The sequence below is a fragment of the Nuphar pumila genome, chromosome 15, assembly GCF_984573655.1.
Source record: "Nuphar pumila chromosome 15, dmNupPumi1.hap1.1, whole genome shotgun sequence".
In the NCBI taxonomy this organism is placed as follows: Eukaryota; Viridiplantae; Streptophyta; class Magnoliopsida; order Nymphaeales; family Nymphaeaceae; genus Nuphar; species Nuphar pumila.
Genome location: NC_143263.1, coordinates 30,556,276 through 30,579,829, shown reverse-complemented (window position 1 = coordinate 30,579,829; position 23,554 = coordinate 30,556,276). Strand labels below are relative to the sequence as shown.

The 23,554-nt window shown below is 38.1% G+C and overlaps 1 protein-coding gene across 4 annotated transcripts in view; it reads right to left on the bottom strand.

Annotated features, from left to right (window-relative positions):
* The window catches only part of LOC149814996 (diacylglycerol O-acyltransferase 1-like), a 152,066-nt gene that overhangs the window by 108,266 nt on the left and 20,246 nt on the right, over positions 1–23,554 (bottom strand). For all 4 annotated transcript variants that reach the window (XM_089989304.1, XM_089989306.1, XM_089989308.1 and 1 more), the window contains one exon: positions 10,990–11,088. In XM_089989304.1, the coding sequence (XP_089845430.1) occupies positions 10,990–11,088 (99 nt within the window). The remainder of the gene's footprint in view (positions 1–10,989; positions 11,089–23,554) is intronic.

The following is a 23,554-nucleotide window of genomic DNA, read 5'->3' as shown; positions in this document are numbered from 1 at the left end:
AGTTCTGGACCACCTGGCATAGTTGGTTTCATTTAACCTCACAGACGAGCCTTACGAAAAGGGATTGGCAAATGCCTTATATTCTCCCATATGTTCCAATTTTGAATCACCTTTCGAAGTTTCTGCCATACTGCAGGTAAAAAAAAACTGGACAGTCTCCACACTATCCAAAAAAAAAACCCGCGTGTTACACCCACACGCCAACTGATATTCCAACCAGCAGTTGTTCACTTACGAACAACAATAAAAAAAACCCCACTACAGTAGTGAGCAGCAGCCCACAAGCAGACAGATAATTCAGCACTTTAGTGATTCACAGCTAACACGACTTCTGCATATGCAGAAAAATTTTCCATAACAGGGGCAGCTCCCCAGGTATATACAGTTTGACAATACGTCATTAATTTTTTTTTCGAGCAACACCACTAAGAGTTGGATTGCTGGAGAGAAAAAAAAATAAGCAGGAAGTCACGACCTGAAATCACAACATTTTCAGTGCAAAGAGTACCAGCACCAATCAAACTCCACACAGCCACGGTATCAAGATACACAAAGCAGGGCCCCAACCATATGTAGAATCACCAACAGTAAACAGACTCCCAACAGCAACTATAGCAGTATCTCACAACATGTTCAGTGTATACTATACCAACAGCAATCAACTCCCAACAGGTAGCCACGAAACCGAGACAGTAGGAAGTCATGAAACGATAAAACAAGAAGCTGTGAACTCACAGCAAGCATCCACGACAAGAAGCTGCGAACTCACAGCAAGCATCCACGACCAACTGCGTGATCAGATCTGTCAACAGATCCAAAAAAAAAATTTCATCGCTGACCTGATTAGGTATTTTTCCTTTTACTCATTAGATCTGTTGACAGATCTGGTGGCCTTAATCACGATCTGATTAGGTATTGAATCACGATCACGATGGCCTCCACGATCGATCGAGCCTTGATCAGACTCGATCACGCTCCCTCGTCACGATCAATGACGCTCCCACGATCACGCTCGATCACGCTCCCACGGTTGGTACAGCTCTGATACCATGTAGAAAATGGCCTGGACCCTAGAGATAGAGAAGAGAGAGAGAGAGAGAAGAGAGAGAGAGAGAGAGAAGAGAGAGAGACGGCTGCAAAGAAAACCTTTGAACTCATAATTTAGATTAGGGCCTCTCTCTATGTTAAATAGAGAGAGGCTTAAAGACCTAATTACAATACAGCCCCATTATAAAGAACTAAATTACAAAAAGCACCTTAAAGAAAGATAACTCTACTTAAAACCACCTATTCTCAACAATTAGCAAAGGATTAAGCTTTTTGAACTCTCTTTGGTGAGGTTATTTTTAAACCATTTAAAGTTTTTCCAAATTTATTTAAGTATTATTGGATTTAATTGCATTCATATTTGTGCTAATTTAAAATTTTATTAAATATTTTTATAAAGTTTATAATATTTATTTGGTTTTATGAAATGATATTTATAATGTGTCTGCTTATATGAGATCTAGTTTGAATCTTAGGTTTTTTTAACTCTCTTTATTTAATGTGTACATGTGTGATCTAGTATTCTTGAGCATGTGTTTTTTTATTGTTTTTATGGCACTTACATGTTGTGTTTGAGTACCTTGTAGTTATAAATGCCAAAGCATGTTCTTTTTGTATCACTTCAAATTCATGTTTTTCCATTTGAAGGGTTGTGATATTTTGTTGAGGCTAATCCTTGCGAGCATGACTTAGAATCTTGTGGAATTTGTATGGATGCATATTGCATACTCTTAAATTACCTTGTGTAGTCTTTATAAGCCGTATTTGATAATGTATAATGTTATGAGATTTTTGCATATGCATGAAGATATTTTCATGTGTGAGCACTTTATAAGATTTTGATATGTTTTCTTCGTACATAACATGTTCATATTCTTACCTTGGTTAGATTTGTAATACATGCTCTTGTATTGAGTATTAAGCACTTTTGCTTGTATCTTAACATGCATTAAATATATGGGATTATATTGCGATGCATGTGTTCGTTGGATATTATAATGTCTTTCCTTATGCATTCTTTATGCATTATTGTGAGCTTAATAAAATAATGTTTTTTAAGTTTGCTCTCTCGCCCCTAGTGGTTGGTGCTTTCTTGCCCTTAGTGATTTGTTTTCTCTTACCTTACAGGCTTGTGTTTGTACCTCTAGTAGCCTTGAATGTGAATCTTTCACTTCATTACATGGCCTTGAATGTGAAAATACTGTGTATTTATGAGAAATTGATAAAATTAATATTTTAAGGTCTTCTTTCTTCCCTTAGTGGCTTTTTTGTGCACTCTTGTGCTTATGTTCGTGCCTTTAGTGTTTTCATTGCCTTTGTGTGGCTTGTGCTTTTTTGCCCTAGTGGCATTGTGATTATTTCATTATTGGTTATTTTCCTCTTGAATTGCCTTATCATTGCATTCCTTATAAGGCTTTATGTCTTTTGAATTTTTTATGCATATTAGTGTGATTTATGGATGTCTTATGTGTGGCCTCTCATGAGCCTTTTAGTCACTTGCTTATATCTTGTCATCTTGTTTTGCATATGATTGCACCTTTATTTACTCGAGGTTTCTAATTCCCTTTGTTGGGTTTGATTTGAAATTTTGTGTCAAAACGACTCTTGTTTATAACCACTTTTTGGAAAGTCATTTTTGAGGTTTTCTTGTTGCCTTCTTTTGGCTTTGGTTTAGTCCATCACAATATTTTCTTTGATGCATCAGCTCTTTCATTTGGCCTTTTGGGTGAGTTGTGTGCACCTCATTGTTTTGTAGGTTTAGGCTGTCTGTGTATAAGTGTCATGTTGACACTTAGTTTGGCTCTAACGATTATTTAATCTCTGGTTTTGTAAGTGTATTGCATCACTTGCTCATTTGGCCCTTGTTCTTATGTTGAATGCTTGTATTGATCTTTATATGTGATGGCTAAATTGTTATTTGTTTGTGACCATGTTGGTTCTTGTATCGTATGGTACGATACGACGATACGCATCTCCTTGAGACATTGAAGTATTGCTCTTATACATATGTTGTTTGCTTATTGGCAATTTGATATAGTTGTTGATCATTTATAACTCCGTATGAAATGTCTAGCTAAGTCATTGATATATTGCACGAGCATGTTTGCCCCTCGACAGTCTATATTGATAGGTGATTATATTTTTAGTTTTTAGTAATTTAGTATTTTGTTTCTACCTTTGGTGATATGTTGATATGGATGTTTGACTTATTGAATTATTGTATCTCTTAATTATTTTTAAAATATTTTGAATTAAGTTTTCTATTGTCTTCATGATTTAAATTATTACTACTAACTCTTATCTCAATGATTATTGAAAAATGCCATTGAAATATTTCTAAAATAGTTGTTATCATGATTCATTGTGATTTAAGTTATTATTGTATTTTTTATCTTGTGTTTTTATGTGCTTAACCAAATAAATATTATAAATCATCCTCTCTCCATATGTATATATATATATCTAACAATTATTTATATATATATATATATACACATACACACACAACATTGTGTTATAAGTTTATAACCCCTTTGTTGCAATTGTTGCTCCCTGTTGCTTTCTCATTACAGGAACTAAAGGAAATCATGGATTGAGACAAAGCTCCCTGGAGATTTCAATATTAGAATGAGTGCTTGGAATTCTAACGATGATTGAAGTTTAAAGAAGCCTTCGAACTTGAAGATCTTATCTTGAACATTATTTATGAAGGCATTTGAAGACCCATCTTTGTATTGTTTTTTTGTAAACTTTGGGTAATCCACCGTAAGTTTGAGGGGGGTGTTAAGATATATATAATATCATATTGTATTTGTTGTATATACCTAAGTATACCTAGGTATACTTTTTGGTATTTCTTTTTGTATTTTCATTCTTTTATATTCTTTCTTTTGTGCTTAAGGTAGACTTTTGGTATACCTATAGGTTTTTGTCCTTAGTAGTGTAAGTAGACTTGATAGGGGTAGAATAGGTATTTCTCATTTGTTGTATGTATTTTTCAGTCATAATTCAAAATACTGATTTTTGTATTTTTTTTGTTTTTATTATCTTCTTTTTTATTTTTGTCAAATTAGGTTGATCAAAATGAGTCATTAGGACTAAGGATGTCAATGGGTCGGGTATGGTTTGGAGCCCGGACCCAGGTGGAACTAGACTTGGATCAGATTTTCAGGTATGGTATCAGGTCCGGACCCATGTCTAATCTGATCTACTATATGATAAACAATAGCCGGACCTGATAAGAACTACATGAACCAGACTCGGACCATACCCGGTAAAATAATATTTTTTATCATTTTTACATTGAAAATTTGCGGGTCTTAATTGGAACTCAGGTCGGACCCAGGTCTGGTATAAAATTTTGCAAACTATACATGGATCCATGTATTAATCGGACCTTCGGGTCCGGAGTCGGGTCTTAATTGGGTCTTCTTATTTGTCATCATACCGGGACCCTATAGGGTATGGTCCAGGTTGGGTCTGGGTAAACCCGACCTGTTGACTGTGAGAAGGGAGCCCTTGATTTCTGTAGAGATCTATCGCCGAAAGAGAGGGAGAGAGAAAAGAGAGAGAGAGAGATTTCAGAGAAAGTGCGTCGTGGCCTGTGGCTGCGCCTGTCATTATATTAATAGGTTGAGTACAAAAACACTAGGGTACAGAAATACCCCTTAATAACATGCTAATTTACATTATACATTTATTGGGTCAGGACCCGATCCAATATACAAAGCGGGTCGGGTCCAGCAAATACATAATGACGACTTCTTTTCAGCCTCCCCCAAGTTGTGCATGTTCCTGAATCATGCACAACTTGCCCTTCAGAAACCAAAATTTGTCCTTTGTCAACCCTTTAGTAAGAATGTCAACAACTTGTTCTTCAGTTGACACATACATGGGCTCAATCTCTTTATCTTCAACCTTTTTCCTAATAAAGTGTTGATCTATTTCAATATGCTTTGCTCGACTATGGTGGATGAGATTGAAGGACATGTTGATGGCACTTTGATTGTCACACAGTAGCAGTGATTGAGCAATCGGTTCTTTCATTTCTGTCAGGAGATGTCTTATCCATGTAGCCTCAGTCGTAGCAGCAGCCATCGATCTGTATTCAGCCTCAGTACTTGACCTAGCAACCGCCTTTTGCTTTCTACTGCTCCAGGATACCAAGTTTGGTCCAATGAAACCACAATAATCGGATACTGATCGCCGTTCATCAGGATCACCTGCCCAATCAGCATCAGCATAAATGGCGATCTCATGACTCCCGCCTGGATCTAATTCTCTTTTCTTGTACACCAGCCCATCACCAACTGTACCCTTCAGGTAACGAAGTATGTGTTTGATTGCCTCCATATGTGACATACGAGGTTCATGCATAAACGGAGATACTTGTTTAACCGAGTATACTATATCAGGCCTAGTGAAAGTTAGGTATTGCAACATGCCAACTAAGTTGCGATACTTAGTGGGATCTCCATATATATCTCCTTCCTTTGAACTCAGTTTCTGATGAATGACACTTGGAGTTGTTAACGGCTTACAATCTGTCATGCTCGCTCCGCTGAGAATATCCAATGTGTATTTGTGTTGAGTAAGAGTGAGTGAATCACCTCTTTTATCAACTTCTACCCCAAGAAAATATCGTAGCTCTCCCAAATCTTTCATCTTGAATATCTGATTTAGCAACCGCTTCACCCGCTCAATGTGACTTTTACAGTTCCCTGTGATGATGATGTCATCTACATATATCAATAGAAGAGTAGTGACACCTTATTCATTGTGAATAAATAATGAGTGATCTAGAAGGGACCGAGAGAAGCCATGCTTTTGTATTTCTAGAGAAAAGTTGTCGAACCAGGAACGAAAAGCTTGTTTCAAACCATAGAGTGCTCTCTTTAACTTACATAAATATTTTTTGGCGTCTTGTTCAGCATATCCAGTGGGTTGTTCCATGTAGACCTCCTCTTTTAAATCCCCATGCATAAATGAATTCTTTACATCCAACTGGCTCAATGTCCATCCATGCTCAATGGCTAGACTCAACACAATGTGAATGGTCCCCATTTTAACTACAGGACTAAAAGTTTCATCGAAGTCTTGTCCTTCCTCTTGTGTGAATCCCTTGGCTACAAGTCTAGCCTTGTACCTTTCGATGCTCCCATCTGGCTTATACTTTATCTTGTACACCCATTTTGACCCAACAACATTTCTGTTTAGTGGTCTAGGTACAATCTCCCATGTCCCACATTCATGTAAGGCTTTCATTTCTTCATTCATTGCTTCTACCCATCTTCTAGAGCTCGCAGCTTGATAGAACATGAGGGGCTCATCCTCTTTACTTATGGATGTCAAGAACAACTGAAAATCCAATGAAAAATTTTTATAACTTACTCATCTATCAAGAGGATGTCGAATCCGTGAGGATCGTCTGATATCCATCATCTATGAAGCGGGATCAGATGGTTCTGTACCTGTACAAGAAATGGATGAGGGCTCTTTCTCTCGCCGGGTGTACACAACACCCTTATACCTTGTTGGCTCAAAGTCATGTGAAACAGTCTCTTCCGTTTGAGTTTTATTGGTTGATGTCTCATGTGTCTCCTTCTGGCTGCAATTTGCTGGACAGTCTATTTTACTATTGGAAAAGAGTTATGAACTTAACCATGGGTAATATATCTCAACGTTGGGACTTGAGTTATCAGCATGAAGAGTTGATTTAGCATTCTAATCATCAAAATTCATTTCATCGAAAACTACATTCATTGATATTTTGACACGCTTACTCAGGGGATCATAACACTTGTACCCTTTATAGTCTTCTGCATATCCTATAAACCTGCATTTTAAGGCTTTATCTTGGAACTTGTGCCTTAGTGAGTGTCAATGTGAACATAGCAAACAGAACCAAACACACGTAATTCATGACAATCAGGTTGTGTGCCGAATAGAGAAAAATATGGTGACTTATTCTCTAAGATACTCATGGGCAGCCGATTTATCACATGAACTGTAGAATGAAAAGCCTCAGTCCATAATGATACAGGGAGATTGCTCCCGTGCATCATGCTCATTGCAGTCTCAACAATATGTCGATGCTTCCTCTCAGCAATCCCATTTTGTTGAGGTGTATACGGGCAAGACACTCTTCTCTTTGTCCCATTATGTTGAAAAATATAAAAAATGAGAAAATCTTGAAAATCCCAAAAATCTAAAAATTTCAAAATCATTGTCATTTTTGCTGGAATTTATTTTTTTTATTTGAATGAATTTTGTCTAGAAATTGTATTTATAAAAAGTTCACATGCACTTTATCTCACTCCTTGCATCATTAGTAACAATCAATTTCTTTTCTGTTATTGTGAAGAAGAAACTTGAAGGTCAAGTCCTTTAAGAAGAAAACATAAGATGATTAAGCTTACAATGAAATAGAAGGATAAATCTCTTTGTAAAGCCTAACAATAAGAAATGATGAATCATACAGGGACATGTAGAGACTCATATTATATGGTTTAAGACTATGATGATCCACATTCGAGGAGAATTCACCTCCTCTATCACACTGGAAATTGAGAATGTTGGTAGAGAAATGATTTTGAACAAAGGAATGAAATCTCTGGAACAATCCAAAGACTTTCGATTTATGCTTCATAAAAAATATCAAAGTATAGCGCGAGTAACTATCAATGAAAATAAGATAGTATTTGCTGCCAGAAAGAGAAGTAATTGGGGCAGGACCCCAAACATCCAAACAAATGACCTCAAATGGCCTTGAAGCTCTTTTATTAATGGAAGCGAATGGTAAAATATGACTCTTACATAAATGACAACTATAACACTTTGTATCAACGACCTCTGAACTCAGACTGGACTTAGGAATGAGATTATTCAATACAAGTTTTTCAATAAAATGGTGACCACAATGGCCAAGACGACTATGCCAAAGTCTTGGCTTATTACATTCAGAAACACTGAATATAAAATCAGAATCAAAAAATTGACGTTGGCGACGCTTCAAGGGTGAATAATCAGAATGAATGGAAGAAGGATCTTCTTGAAAGATGTACATGTTGCCCCATCGTTTTCCTTCAGCGAATGTCTTCCTCGTGTGAAGATCCTTGACATAAACAGAAGAGGGAGTAAATTCAACTGAAGCATTAACATTAACGAGTTTTGAGACAGAAACAATGTTCTTTTGAATATTAGGTGCATGAATGACACTTGGAAGTTTAAGAGAGGACTTTGGCAGGGATATAATGACATTTCCAGTATGTGAGATTAAGTGATGAGATCCATCTCCCGTGACTATGTTATTTTTACCAACATAAGGTGTAAGAGTCAAGAGTTTACCTGCATCACCCGTGACATGAGTGGCTGCTCCGGAGTCAACATACCAAATGCCTTTGTCATTTTGCTTCATATTCAACCCTGCCAAGGCTGCCAACAGCAAGTCCTTTACTTCTCCATCCTTCCTAGCCTCTGCTTGTGGAGCTTTTCCTTTGTTTTGAGGATTAAACCAACAATTTGTTTTAATGTGCCATTTTTTGTTGCATAGAAAACAGGTGGGGATGGGTCTCTGTCCTTGTATATTGGGTGTTGGAAGTATACCACGACTACCGTAGGTATTTCTCCCTCGACCTCCCTTTCCTCGAAAAGAACTTCCTCGTCCTTGACCATAACTCATTCCTGTAGCTAGAACATCTTGAGTTCCTGAATGTCCATGAGAATCTTCAGAAGATCCTTTCAGAGTCATTTCATATTGCAATAATTTCGCAAGGAGGTCTTCAAACTTTGGAAGTTCTGGTAAACATAGTAAGGTTGTCGTCATAACATGATATGCTGGCCCCAATCCGCTCAAGGTTTGTTGCACCTTATCTTTTTCACTGACAAGACACCCAACAATAGCCAGTTGGTCTGTGATGCCTTTCATTTTGTTTAGATATTCCATAATAGACATGGAATCTTTCCTCAGCATTTGAAACTCTTGCTTAAAAAACATAATTCTTGCCTCAGAAATTTGTGAATATGTTTGAACTAGCTTATCCCACAGCTCCTTGGTCGAACAATCATCAGGAATGGCAACAAGGACCTCCTGTGAGAGGGTTGAAGTGATGTATGCCACTAGCGATTGATCCCTCTTCATCTAGGCAACATATTCTGGATTATTGCGAAGCACAATGAACTGTTCTCCTTTATCGTCCACCTTTTCCTGTGAAATGAATTCTGGGAGTGGAGGAACCGATCCATCCAGATGACCAGAGAGGTCTTGACTCTTTATAAATGGGATGATCTGCCTTTTCCAGGTTAAGAAATTTGAGTTATTCCGTTTTTCAGAGACTAGTTGACCGAGAAAGCTTGACGACAAGCACGACTGCGCATGAGTGAAATCCATTTGAAAGAAAACCTGAACTGGCACTTAGGTATGAGATAAAATAGAGGGCTCTACTAATCAGCTCCACGTGTTTGGTCAAAAAACACGTGACTGGACTCGGCTAACAGGGCAGTACACGTGACAGTCTCGGCTAACAGAAAGGCAAAGAGAACCAGTTCACGTGTTGATTCACGTGATAGTGCACAGCAGACAGGAAGACAAAAAAAAACAGCACAAAGAGAACCAGTTCACGTGTTGAATCAACTTCACGTGATAGTGCACAGTAGACAGGAAGACAAAAAAGACAGCACAGACGAATGTATTAAATCAGCAAAAGAAGGATTCAGAACCTAGGAAGCAATTGAGAATAATCTATTGAATCAGCAGAGAACAATTTCAGAACCCACGAAAGAGCAAGGAATAATGTATTGAATCAGCAGAGAGAAGTGTATGGAATCAGCAGAAAATAGATTCAAAAACCCATGAAACAGCAGAGAATCCGTCACCGTAACCCACGATGAAACAGAAAATACAAAACATAAAATATATCACCGTGAAACAGAAAATGTCTTCAGAACCCACGGAACAGCAAAGAATCTGTCACCGTGATCGAGCTTCTCACACCCAGACCTGGTTAGTTCCACGCGCCTGTCGACTTTCACGATGATGGGATGAAAACGAGGCAGTTCTTCACTCCCAGACGTCACGCTGCTCTGATACCATGTGAGAAGGGAGCTCTTGATTTCTGTAGAGATCTATCGCCGAGAGAGAGGGAGAGAGAAAAGAGAGAGAGAGAGAGAGAGAGATTTCAGAGAAAGTGCATCGTGGCCTGTGGCTGCGCCTGTCATTATATTAATAGGTTGAGTACAAAAACACTAGGGTACAGAAATACCCCTTGATAACATGCTAATTTACATTATACATTTATTGGGTCTAGACCCGATCCAATATACAAAGCGGGTCGGGTCCAGCAAATACATAATGATGATTTCTTTTCATTGACACCCCTAGTTAGGACTGTGCCTAATGGCTAGTTGGAGAAGGTCCAATTAGCCGGTGGACCTCCCTCCAACTAGCCAGTAGGCTAGTAGTGTGTGTGTGTGTGTGTGTGTGTGTGTGTGTGTGTGTTGTAGTGAGGTGTTCTTGCTTGTTTTTTGTACATTTTTCATTAATAAAATATTTAATTTTTATGTCTTCTTCTTCATGGCTATACATGGATTATTGTATCTAGTCAAATGCATTTGCATTTGGAAGTCCAATAATTGGGGGTCAAACTGGAGATCATTGGATTTCAGAGCTGAACATCTCTTGGCTGAGATCGCTCAGAACTGAGATCCGAAGGATTCAAATGCACCCTAAATTTCCTTGTGAATATGACTCAGGCATCCAAAGGACTATATTTCACAGAAGATGTTTTTGGCAAAAGAGCTTTTCAGTTTTTCCATATCAATAACACCATAAGCAAGGGAAACGTCCAAGCTCTTGTAAATTTGATGCACAAGAATACAAGCAACTGTTCATCTTCAAATACAGTTCTTCATGGCATAAAGATAATGTCATAAGAAACTATATACCTGATAGCACAATGTTGGTGCTACCATGAAATATGCCAAACTTCTTAGGCTGACATGGTATGGAGATTCTAGCTTCAATGCGATGGAAGATCCTTCTCCCTGTAACCAAAAAGAGAGGGAAAAAACAACTCTGAGAGGAAAAAGCTGCATGTGCACTCCTTATAATGTAAAACACAATAAATAACTAGATTATATAATAAAAAAATCACAAAATTTAAATCGATACAATTGAATGACACTTGTGCACTCATTAAAAAAATCACAAAAAAATCCTGTAACATGAGAATCTACCTACATTACAAAGTAGATACAGAAGAATTTAAGTGAGGAACTAGAGGAAAAAGGAAAACTGCAAAGGAAATTTCTGCATAGTCCAAACACAAAATAGAATGGTCCTTGTTCAAACACAAATTTCTGCATAGTCCAAACACAAAATAGAATAGTCCAAACACAAATTTCTGCATAGTCCAACCACACAGTACAAAAATGAAATACTGCTCATATGATTCTGTAGCCAATAAATGATGAACATATTCACGTAGTCGATAGTCCAAAAAAAAGTTTGTGCCTAATTAGCTTGCCTCCATAATAAAATGCATAGCACAAAAAAAACACAGAACAAGGACCATCCTGTCTACGAGAACTGTCGACAATGGGTCCCAATGTCAAGAATTCTGAGTAATAACCTCATATACTAATATTTAATCAAAATTCAAGTTCTCCAAAGGAATATATGATAATTACTTATGCAGAAGTTCATTTCTAGCATTTCTACTTAACAACCTATCAGTGTCCCACCATTGTCAGGTCCAATTCTATTACATGAGTTATGTGACAAAGACAATTGCACGGTGCCTTTTCAGCATAATTGTATTTATATTTTTTGTACAAATTTCATCTTTCAATTTCACAAAGAATGAAAAATTAAGTTCAATCATATTCACCACCTGTAATGCCTATGAATTTTGTTACATGACTAAACATGAATTTTGATTTTTGATATCACATCTCTAATATCTTATTTGGATCTTTGATATCTTATTTGGATATTTGATATTAGATCCCATATGTTTTATATGGATCTCTAATATTGGATCCCTGATATTTTATTTGGATCTTTGATATTGGATCCGTGATATTTTATTTAGATATTTGATATTAGATCCCAAATATCCTATTTGGATCTCTGATATCGGATCCTTGATATCTTACTTGGATCTTTGATATTGGATTTTTTATACTATATTTGGATCTTTGATATTGGATCTGTGATAACTTATTTGGATCTTTGATATTGGATCCCTAATATCTTATATGAATCTCTCATATTAGATTCACGATATGTTATTTGAATCTCGAGATTTGGATCTTTGATTTTGGATCCTGAAAAATCTGGATTTTTGTATGGATCCGAATAGACTCAATACGGAACCAAAAATATAAATGGATCTTGGATCTTTATTAAGTGGATCCAATTACCCATGATGGGATAATAACCCAAGTAGGGTGGGACGTCACCCACGCACTTTCTATTTATATATGTACTTACGTGATTAAAGGGGATAATCTAAATAGTGAGTAATTCCTCTCTCTCTCTCTCTCTCTCTCTCTCTCTCTCTCACACACACACACACACACACACGAGAAGCAGACATTGTGGAGGGTGTTATAACTACAAAAGGTTTAGAGCCACACCTCAGAGTGAACCACGATTTGGGAAGAGATCGACCCACCGTCCCACCCAAACGATTCTTCGATCGCGTATATGAGGGAGTCATCGCATCTAGCAGAGGTAGGGTCCCTATGGTTGTGATGTGTTCAACGTTCCAAGGTTGTCTTGGTATGTATCAGAGTTACTGAAAGCGCCTAGGTAAAAGGGGAAGCGTGAAACGTCGTGTTTCCGAAGCGTGCAGGGAAGTGCGGTTTCCTTTAATGGGAAGTGCGCTTCCCATCACGCTTCCCCAATTTTTTTCAATTTTTGTATTTTTTATTTTTTATCTTTGTTTCTTTCGCTTCCCCCTCGCTTCCTAGGTCGCTTCAGGTTCGCTTCCTAGGTCGCTTAGGAGATGATTCCTGACTCGCTCCTAAGTGGTCCCACACTTCCGGCTTCCTAAAATTTTGAAAGTGCCTCGCTTCCCGCTTCCGGTTCCCATATCGCTTCCTCAACTGGAAACCATGGTATGTATCACTCATACATACCAGCAACCAAAATGAGCATACAAATATTTTGGTCGATTTGAAACCTAGCAGGTCAATACCACGATTTTCTGGTATGAATGGTTCTGCGTGAGAGTATGGCTGTCAAACAGGTCTGGGAGTTCCCTCTTGTGATGTGTTAACAAACCTATGTTGCTCAACCATTGCAAATTACCCAGACTCTGGACTTTCGTTTTGTTTGTTGGGCATTGGTCTGGAAAGAAAGTTTTGTTAAGAAAAATTTGGTAATCGGAAATTTGGTTTGAACTTTAAATCATTATTTGGAATCTAGTTTATGTCACTTATAATACCTCATTTTTGTCAGCAATAGTAGATAAATCCTATTATGATTCAACATTAAATTACTTGTCGAACTTGGCATGAATCTTAAATCAAGATTTAGAATATCGTTTCTAATCCATCACTATTGTCGTAAAAACTGCTAAATCCTGACATGAAGTAGTATGCGTTATTCTGTCAATTCTGAAATAAGTCAGGATCGTTAATTAGGGTCTCATATCCGTTAGTTCCGTAATGATGACAGTTATATTCTATTGTGATTCTGCGTCAACTCACGGTTGAACTTTTGCTTGAGTGCCAAATAGACAATAGTAATATTCAGTCATGTTTTATTTTAAAAACTTTTTGTTTCGGTTGCTCAAGGCTGATAGTGTAATATCGTGTGTTTTTCTATAATATTAAATTTTGAGACTTCATAAAATTTGGCTAAGTGTTTCATAAAGTCAATAGAAATCCTTGATTTTAAGTGGAGTCAGTTGAGTCTGGGCTTGACTCAGAACCCACTGACAAGACCTAAACGAGCCAATTAAGATTTGGTAAAACTTTTTATTTTTAACCTTTAAAATTGAGAGAAATTCGGGTTGAATTCAAGAGAAATTCGGAGGCAAAATTCAAGTAATATATCATTAGATGCGTCTCAAAAATCTGAAAGCATCGATATTTTGTTTTTCTGAATTCGGGCTATGGTTGGCCTGAAAATCGCATTTTTTCAAAAATGACCTGCCTCGATGTGACCGATTCTGGATTGGATCGGATCAGATCTGATCCATTTGACCCAAGTTAAGATGGATCTAGACCCAATCCAAGACCCATATAAATTAGGATTTGGTCCAGTTTGAGATCCATATGGATATTGGATATGGATTTGGATCTTAAATCTTGGATCTGTATCCAGATCTAAAATCCAAGTCCATCTAATTTAAAGTTTTAAATTCAATATAAAGGTTTAATTGAGTGAATTTGCAAGTTAAAAAAACTCCCAGAGGATGGAGATACCCTCTGGAACTTTCTAAAATTTTATTATTTAATAAATAATTATTAAATAATTAAATAAATATAAAAATTTAATTATTTCTGAAATTTCTTTTGGATATGGCAACAACCTATTAAAAGGGGATTCTAGAGGGGGTGTCACCCTCTAGAAAGACCTGAATGTAGTTAAGATAAATAAATGAAAAATTTTAAAAAAATAGATAAAGGTAGTTAGAGAGAGATATAGAGTTTTACACTTGTACAACTCTATCCTAAACAAAAATTTGACTCTAGAGGGGCGTCACCATCTAGAGGAGCCCAATCCCTATATAAACTCAAAAAAAAAAGTAGAAGAAAGATAGAAAGAGAGAGAAAGAGGGAGAGAGAGAAAATCATGGGAGAGGAGAGAGAAAGAGGGAGAGAGAGAAAATCATGTGAGGAGAGAGAAAAAGAAAAGAGGAACGAAAGTAGGAAGAAGAAAAAGGAGAGGGATCTCCTTCCATTCCAATCATCCAACGTATATTTTTGGCCTTTTTCCATCTCCGATCGAAGGTCTTCTTTTATCGATTCGAACGGGAAGAAATAGCCTAAATTAAGTTTATGTGATGCTTTTGGAGGGAAAAAAACGAAAGGAGAAAATTTGAATTAGAATACAATATATATATACATATAATGTTAAATCAGCCATTTATTTCCATCACGGCATGTACATGATTTTTTGATCTCATGCTTATAGTTGAATCTGTTCTATCGTCCATATAGACATATCTGGACAGACCTGTATTACTGTCCATGTGGACAGATCTGTCTCACCATGCGTGTGGACAGATATGTCGCATTGTTCATATGGACAGATCTGGATAGATCTATCCCACTGTTTAGGTGGATAGATCTATCCAATCATACAAGTGGACAGATCTGCCAATTTATTTTGTGTGTACAAAAGGTGAGCCAGACCGACAGCAGGGCCATATATATATATATATATATATATATATATATATATATATATATATATATATATATATATATATATATATATATATATATATATGACCCATAGAGGTCTGGTTTGGGATCTGATCCGATCCAAGCCAGACCCGTCTCATGTCCCAATATGTTGATTATGATCTGTTATCAGACTGCTTGAAACTGTCATCAAAACATTTATACACACGCTGAAAATCGTTGTCCGTTAACAGAATTGAGTTCCAATTTTTGTCTTTTTACATGTATTATAATAGATTGCCCAATAGGGCATTTTTGTCTTTTTACAGGTAATAATAGTTGTTTATTAGAAACAACTATTTTATTTCTTTTTTTATTTTTCCTTTTTCTTTTCCTTTTATTTACATTGCCCCCCCCCCCTAAATAAAAAAAATGGATTTGGATCCAGGTTGAATCTGACCAGATTCGGGTCCAACACACACACACACACCTCGGGTTTTTATCTAAACACACAGGGGGTGGGTTTCCCCTTTTACGAAAAAGGGAAAACCCTCTCCCCTTGTGTTGCTCTCTCTCTCTCTCTCACTTGCTCGTGTCTTCCTCCCTCGGCTGCGTCGGCAACCTCCCCTTGCACCCCTTCTCTCCTAGGTACTCTCTTCTCTCACCCTATCTCGGTCCTCCCCTGTGAGGGCACCGACCCTCCTGCCTCACCCTCCCTCTTCTCGCCATCTCTCTTTGTCCTCCCTGTGGGGACACAGGGAGGAGGGCGCCGACCCTCCTGCGTCACCCTCTCTTTGTCTTCTCGTTTTGCAGGGGAGGGGCGTCGCCCCTCCCTGCTCTTTTTCTCTCTTTTTCTTGTTTTGCAGGGGAGGGGCATTGCCCCCTCCCTGCCACCCGTTTCTCATCTTAGCAGAGGAGGGGTGTCGCCCTTCACTGTTTCCCTTTTTTAAGCAGGGGAGGGATGCCGCCCTCCCTGCTCTCCTTTTTCCAGCCGGCAGGCAAGGGCGATGCCCCTGTCTCCCGCTTTTCGAGAGGCACTAGTGACTCCCCTGCCTCCTGTTTTCTGGCAGGCAACGGCGATGCTCCTGCCTCCTCCTTTTTCGGGCCCCTGCGGTACAAACATGAGACCAAAAGCATGCTTTTAAAATGATTTTCTTTGATCATATTTGAGCAGTACAACAAAATACCCTTTAGTGCACCCCATCGATGCAACGGGTAAAGCCAACATTCTCCAAGGTAGAGAAAACTTGCACGAAGAACAAAGAAAGGACAATGCTAAAACTTATAAATGAACATAATTAAATATATATATATACGCTTTTAACTCAAGGATGCAGTTTTGTGATCCTTGTCCTTTTTGCTTTATATCATTTACTTTGTTGTTGCGCTTTTACGTGCACAGGCTTCTGCTTACGCATTTAGTTAGCTCGATGTGTGGTTTCGCACATCGAGTCTTGCTTTATGTCATTTACGTGCGCAGGCTACCGCTTACGCATTTATTTGGTTGAGATATGGTTTCGTACATCATGCACTACTTATGCATTTATTTAGCTGATGTACAGTTTCATACCTCGTGCACTGCTTATACATTTATTTGGCTGAGGTACGGTTTCGTACCTCGTACATGCTTACGCATTTATTTAGCCAGGATACGGTTTTGTACCTCATGCACTTCTTAAGCATTTTTTTAGCCGAAGTATGATTTCCTACCTCGTGCACTACTTATGCATTTATTTAGCCAGGGTACGATTTCGTACATCGTGCACTTACGCATTTATTTAGCTCGATGTGTGGTTTCTTACATCGAGTCTTGCCTTATACATTGTCGTCGAGCTATAATGTGCACACGCCTACGTTATGTAATATATGTATTATACATACATATGTACAACTTCGTAAGGTATGCAGTTGCATACTCTTCCCTATGTTGTATCATGCTTGCTCTTTACAAAAGACATGGACTTATGCATGTGCACTAAAACTTAAAGGAAAAGGGATTTCTTGCCTGAATCCAACATTCAAATATGCGTAGTTTTGAAAAGCAAATTCGAACGCTTGAGGGTTGCCTAATTGTAACTATGTTTTTCCCAAACCGGCACAATAGGAAGAAGTGGTTACAAACTTCGATTTAATATCCGATATGACCCGGATATCCCCGGTTGGGAGCATGAGAATGTGAGTGGAAGAGGTTTCTTCTGAGAAACCCATACCATTTTTATCGTAAGCAGTATCGCGAGGTAATTAGATGAGAGATTTGTAGCGATCTTGTAACTTGCAAATTGTACAATGATATATAAAAGTAGTTTGAAATACAGTGCATGTCAAATAAACTAAAATGGTTACATCATTTTTTTCACCACACAATTAAGTTGGGGTTTCTTTTTGACAAACTGATACCCTTCTCATCGTAGCAGTAGTATCAGACATGCACGGCATGTTAGTATTACGATGATTGAATGAGAGGTTCATGGTAACCTTGAAGCGTGCAAATGCATAATGATAATATGGTAATCACATAAATGGTGATCATCGCCTTCACAGGTAAGATGCTCGTTTTAATTTAAAAGACCATAGCATGTAGAATGGATCTTCACTTAAAATAGAACCTTATGTACCCATATGTCACTTTGTTGTCGTCAAGGGAGAAGATGGGATGGTACAAAAACTCTGATGAACAGGTTGTTAACAATCACCCCTCGAGCAAATGACTAGATGTTCCCAGTCATCGGAGTTAGGAGACGGGACTATCAAAAATTATCCTAGGTAGTAGATCTCATGGACTTCTGCAGAAGTTAGATGCATCTCTTGCCACGAATGCTTCTAAGGAATTCTCTCTTGGTCATTGGTCGTCCCCTTAGGAAAGGACTCAGCTAGTTGTTCGAAGTATAAAAAATACATAGCATAACAAACCCCCGGACAATCTTTGTTGTTTCTGCATTTCTCATGTGCGTACCCTCAGGACACCTAATATCGAAACAAAGTTAGCATGTTCATTTTACTTATTTTGACTTGCACACCGCGAAAGGAACAACGTATATATTAGTTTGGGTTCTGAATTTTGTTAAGCATGCTCATTTTGCTCCATTTTTTGAGGCATCCAATAATATTGGAATGATAGAAAAAACAAAATTAACATGCTTATTTTTACTTATATTAAATTGCATATCATGTATGAAATAAAGTATGTGTTACTTTTATTCTAAGTTGTTATACATGTGCACCTACCAGTTTTTCATGAAACCGACCTGTCTTATGGGTACAGGTGATGATTAGGTCGGTACGACAAGCGATGGCAAGATGACGTGATGGTATCAAGATGAGACTTTTTCTCTAACGTTTCAGTCTTGAGGACATTTCTATAATTTTGCGTAAGGGTTTCCTTGAAAATTCCTCTTTTATATAAACTTTAAATTATTAAAACTATATTTTTTTTAATCTATTTGGTTTTGAAATAATAGAATTTTCACTCCGTTGTATAAAGGAAAGTTTGTGATGTAATGCGCACAAGGTCCGTTGACTTGCTATTTCGAACACCATTTTCCGCTGAACTGCTATTTTAAACTCTGAAAAATGATCGATTACAAAGCTTTCAAACTTTTCTCCGGGATTTGAGGGGCGTGTTACACTACGCCTCAACGCTATTTACAATGTTGGTCTTAACGGTGACGAAAAGAAAAAGAGGAAAGGATGAACCTTGTTCATATATATAACTAAAATACATATTTTATATGTGTGTGTCAAAAACATATGCATACATTTAAACAACAAAAATAAAAAAAAATGGAGAAAAAGGAAGAAAAAGAAAAAGAAGGGAGTGGAGGAGGGGTGGGGAGGAGGAAGAAGAAAAAAGAAAAAAAATAAGCAAGAAAAAAAAGAAGGGAAAAAAGAAAAGAAAAAAAAGGAGGAAAAGGAAGACGAAGAAGAAGATAAAGAAAAAGAAAAGGCAAAGGGGTGAAAGGAGGAAGAAGAAAAAGAGAATAAAAAAGGAAAAAATAAGAAGGAAAAAAAAAAAGCAAAAGAAGAAGAAAAGGAAAGAACAAAGAAAAAAACTTTTAGGGTGTGAGGAAGAAGAAAAAGAAAGAAAAGAATGAGACAAAAAAATTAAAAAAAAAATAACCATGTCCCTGCAGCCTAGACAGGGACAAATTGGTCCCTACTGCGTAAAACCATAAGCTTAGACGGTGGCCCTACGACTAGCCCGCCTAGGCACCAGTTTTGACAACTAAGGTTAGGAAGATGAAAAAAGGAATAAGCCCCTCATATGGGAAACTTATATGGGTAGTGTTGAGAATAGGTGGTTCTTTGCTTAAGTTATTTTATATTAGAGGTTTTCTGAATTTTTGTCCTCATAAGGACTTACATGTTATTTCTCTTTTTGCCTCTCTCTATTTAATACAGAGAGAAGCCCTAATTAATGATGTTAACGAGTTCTAATCTCACAGTCGTCTCTCTCTCTTTTTTCTCTCTCTCTCTCTTCCTCTCTCTCTCTACCTAGGGTTCGGGTCATCACTTCTCTTCTTCAACATGGTATCAAAGCTAGCGATCTCAGGAGCGTGATCGATCTGATCTCAGGAGCGTGATCTACATCCTCGAGCGTGATCGATCTGATCTCAGGAGCGTGATCTACATCCTCGAACCAGGTGTGCATTATTTTTAGATCTGATGACAGATCTGGCCTAGATTTGTTATCAAACCTAAAGAGCATAGTGAGAGTGAGCCCTCAGGTCAGGCAATCGTAATTTTTTTTCTCTTGAGCTTCACATGCCATGACTTCTGGGTGTGGCAGCTGATAGCAGATCCTATCATCGCCTGCCATGATGTGTTTATCGTGTCCCTATCGTGACTGTTTTGTCCTTTGAAGAAAGGAACTTCTTGTTGGTGGCTGTCATGATTTACAGCATCTGTAAATATGATTCTAACGATGGCTGTCATGATTTTAAGCCTCTGTCGTGAGTTCAGCATCTGCCGTGACCCTTCATGTTGTCGCTATCCTTTTTTTTGTTGTGATTACAACTGCCGTGACCCTTCATGCTGTCGTTATGATGTCGTGATTGTTTTTTCCATGCTGTCGTGATTAGTTTGAGCATCGGAAGCTCTGTAGTGGAAACAGCAAGTTTTTTTGCTGTGTTGAAAATCATCATGTTTATGTGAAAGTTTTTTTTTTAGGGAGGCTGATGCGTGACTGTTATGGGTGTGGGCTGCTGTTCAAGATTCATGTGTGTGGGCTGCTGTCCACTACTGTCGTGAAAATTGCAGGCGTAATTCCTGTGGTACTGGGAAAATTTTTCTCTTGTGGCCTGTTGTTCCTTACTGTCGTGGTTTCTTTTTGGTGAACAGCTGCTAGGTTGCTTGAAATCTGTCCAGATTTTTATCTCTGCTGAAACAGAAATATTTGGTTAGTATGGCTGAAACTTCAAAATGTGATTCCAAATTGGAACACATTGGAGAATATAAAGCATTTGCCAACCCCTTCTCGTATGGCTCTTCCGTAAGGTTGAATGAAACCAACTATGCCAGATGGTCCAGAACTTTTATGATGTCGGTATCTGGACATCGTCGAAAACATATTTTGTTGGAAGGCGAACCCACTGAGAAATTGGGAAAATATGTTACTTGGCGTGAAGATAATGACATAGTTATGTCATGGATCATGAATAGTGTCGAACCCCATATTGCAGATGGATTGATCTACTATAATACAGCCAAACTGATGTGGGACAATCTTCGTGATACATATTCACAAGAAACGAATGTAAGTCGTATCCTGCAAGTCGAACAGGAAATATATAATTTGCAACAGGGAGATCAGACCTTGGCCCAGTACTATGCCTCGGTCAAAGCTGTGTTTAAAAGACTCAATGCTCACAGGCCCCTTTGTTGCTCGAAGCAAAAGGATCATCAAGAACAAACCATGGTTGCTCGTTTTCTTACAGGTCTTTCTTCTGATTTTTCGGTTGCAAAAGTTCAAATGTTGACTGGATCAGATGTTCTCACTCTTGCTGATGCTTACAATCGTCTAAGTAGACTTGCGATCTCTCTGCTCCAATCTCAGCCTGTGACTCAGTCATCTGCTCTTTTTGTCTCATCTAGTTATGGGCGTGGAAATATTCAGAATATCAGAGGACGAGGACGTGGACGTGGTATGGGAGGCAGAGGAAAGCTTCAATGTACATTCTGTGGAAAATCTGGCCATTTAGAAGATCGTTGTTGGGATAAGCATGGTCGGCCAACCTCTTCTTCATCAAAGTCATATACTCCAAAAGCAAATGTTACTACTATTGAGGAAACAAATGTACAAGAGAATATCACTGCAAATGAAAGCAGTATCACCCTTAGTCGTGTCGAATATAATGAATTGATCGCTCTTCGACCTGTGAGTTCCACCCCTCCTGTAGCTGGTGTTGCCTATTCAACCGGAAATCATCTTCATCCGACCGACAATAAGTGGGTTATTGACTCTAGTGCATCCAGACATTTGTATGGAAATTCACGTGTTTTTTCAGATCTAAAGGATATTAAGGCTCAGCTTGGAGTCTCATCATCCGATGGGAGTTCCTCCCCGGTTGTTGGTCAGGGAAATATTTCTATATCCTCCTCATTACAGTTGAAAAATGCTCTTCATGCTCCAAACTTTCCTCAAAGTTTACTTTCTGTTAGTTGACTTATAAAAGAACAACACTGTAGAGTAATATTTGATCCAATGGGTTGTCATTTTCAGGATTTGCTGACGGGGAAGAAGATTGGTGGAGGCTATGAAGAAAATGGAATTTACTACCTACATCATCCAATGGGTTCGGTTCATGCTGCAGTGGAACATTCCTTCAGTCCTGTTCAGTGGCATCGTCGTCTTGGTCATCCTTCATTGTCAAAGCTTCAGTCGGTATTTCCTCAGATTCCTTCCACCACATCATTTCAGTGTGAAGCATGTCAGTTGGGCAAGCATCATCGAAGTTCGTTCCCTTCGAGTCAGAGTCAGTCTAGTAATAAAGTTTTTGAACTTCTTCATGCAGATGTATGGGGTCCTAGTAAGATTCCTACTAGGACTCAATGTCGTTATTATCTTGTTATTGTTGATGATTTCTCTAAGTTATCATGGGTATTTTTAATAAAAGAACGATCTGAAGTTCCAAGTATTATCAAATCCCTAATTCTTGAAATAAAAACTCAATTTGAATCTATGATCAAGATTGTTCGCACTGATAATGCTCTCGAGTTTAAATCAAAAGGTCTGTTACAATTTTACCAAGATCATGGCATCCAACCCCAAACTTCTTGTGCCTATTCATCTCAACAAAATAGGGTGACTGAGCGAAAACATCGGCACCTCCTTGATGTTGCCAGGACCATTATGATTCAATCAAATGTTTCTGCCTTATACTGGGGTGATGTGATTACCACTGCTTGCTAACTGATCAACCGCATGCCTTCATCTTATGTGGGTGATCAAATTCCATTACATATCCTAAAACCTAATGCCCCACTTTTTTCTTTCACACCAAAAATATTTGGATGTGTTTGTTTTGTACACAAACTTGGCCCTGACCGTGATAAATTAGCCGCTCAAGCTACAAAATGCATATTTATCGGTTATCCAAAAAATCAAAAGGGTTATCGATGTTATGATCCTATCTCTCGTCGAGAGTATGTCAGTGCGGATGTATCTTTACTGGAATCCTCTCCATATTACTCCAGTTTCGGTTCTCTGCTGCAGGTTGATCCAGTTGAATCTTTTCCCTTACCTATTCCTCCTTTTCCTTTGGAATCTGTGCCTACATTACCGAACCAAACTTCATCCTCTTCCAGATTTAATATTCCTCCATTGGTATATGTGCGTAGAGCTCCACTTCCGCAACAGCCTTCATCTTCTTTTTCTCCTGAGGTAAGTTCTACTGACAATTGTGATCTTCAGGATGATGATAACAGGCCTATTGCTCTACGAAAGGGGACAAGACAATGTACCTTATATCCCATATCTCATTTTGTCTCTCATGCCAGAATTGGACATCCGTTGAAGTCTTTTGTTTCAGCCTTGTCTGCTGAAACTATTCCTCTGAACTATCAACAGGCAGCACTTGATAATCGCTGGAAGCTGGCTATGCAAGAAGAAATGACAGCTTTAGTATCTCAGCATACCTGGGATCTCGTTGAT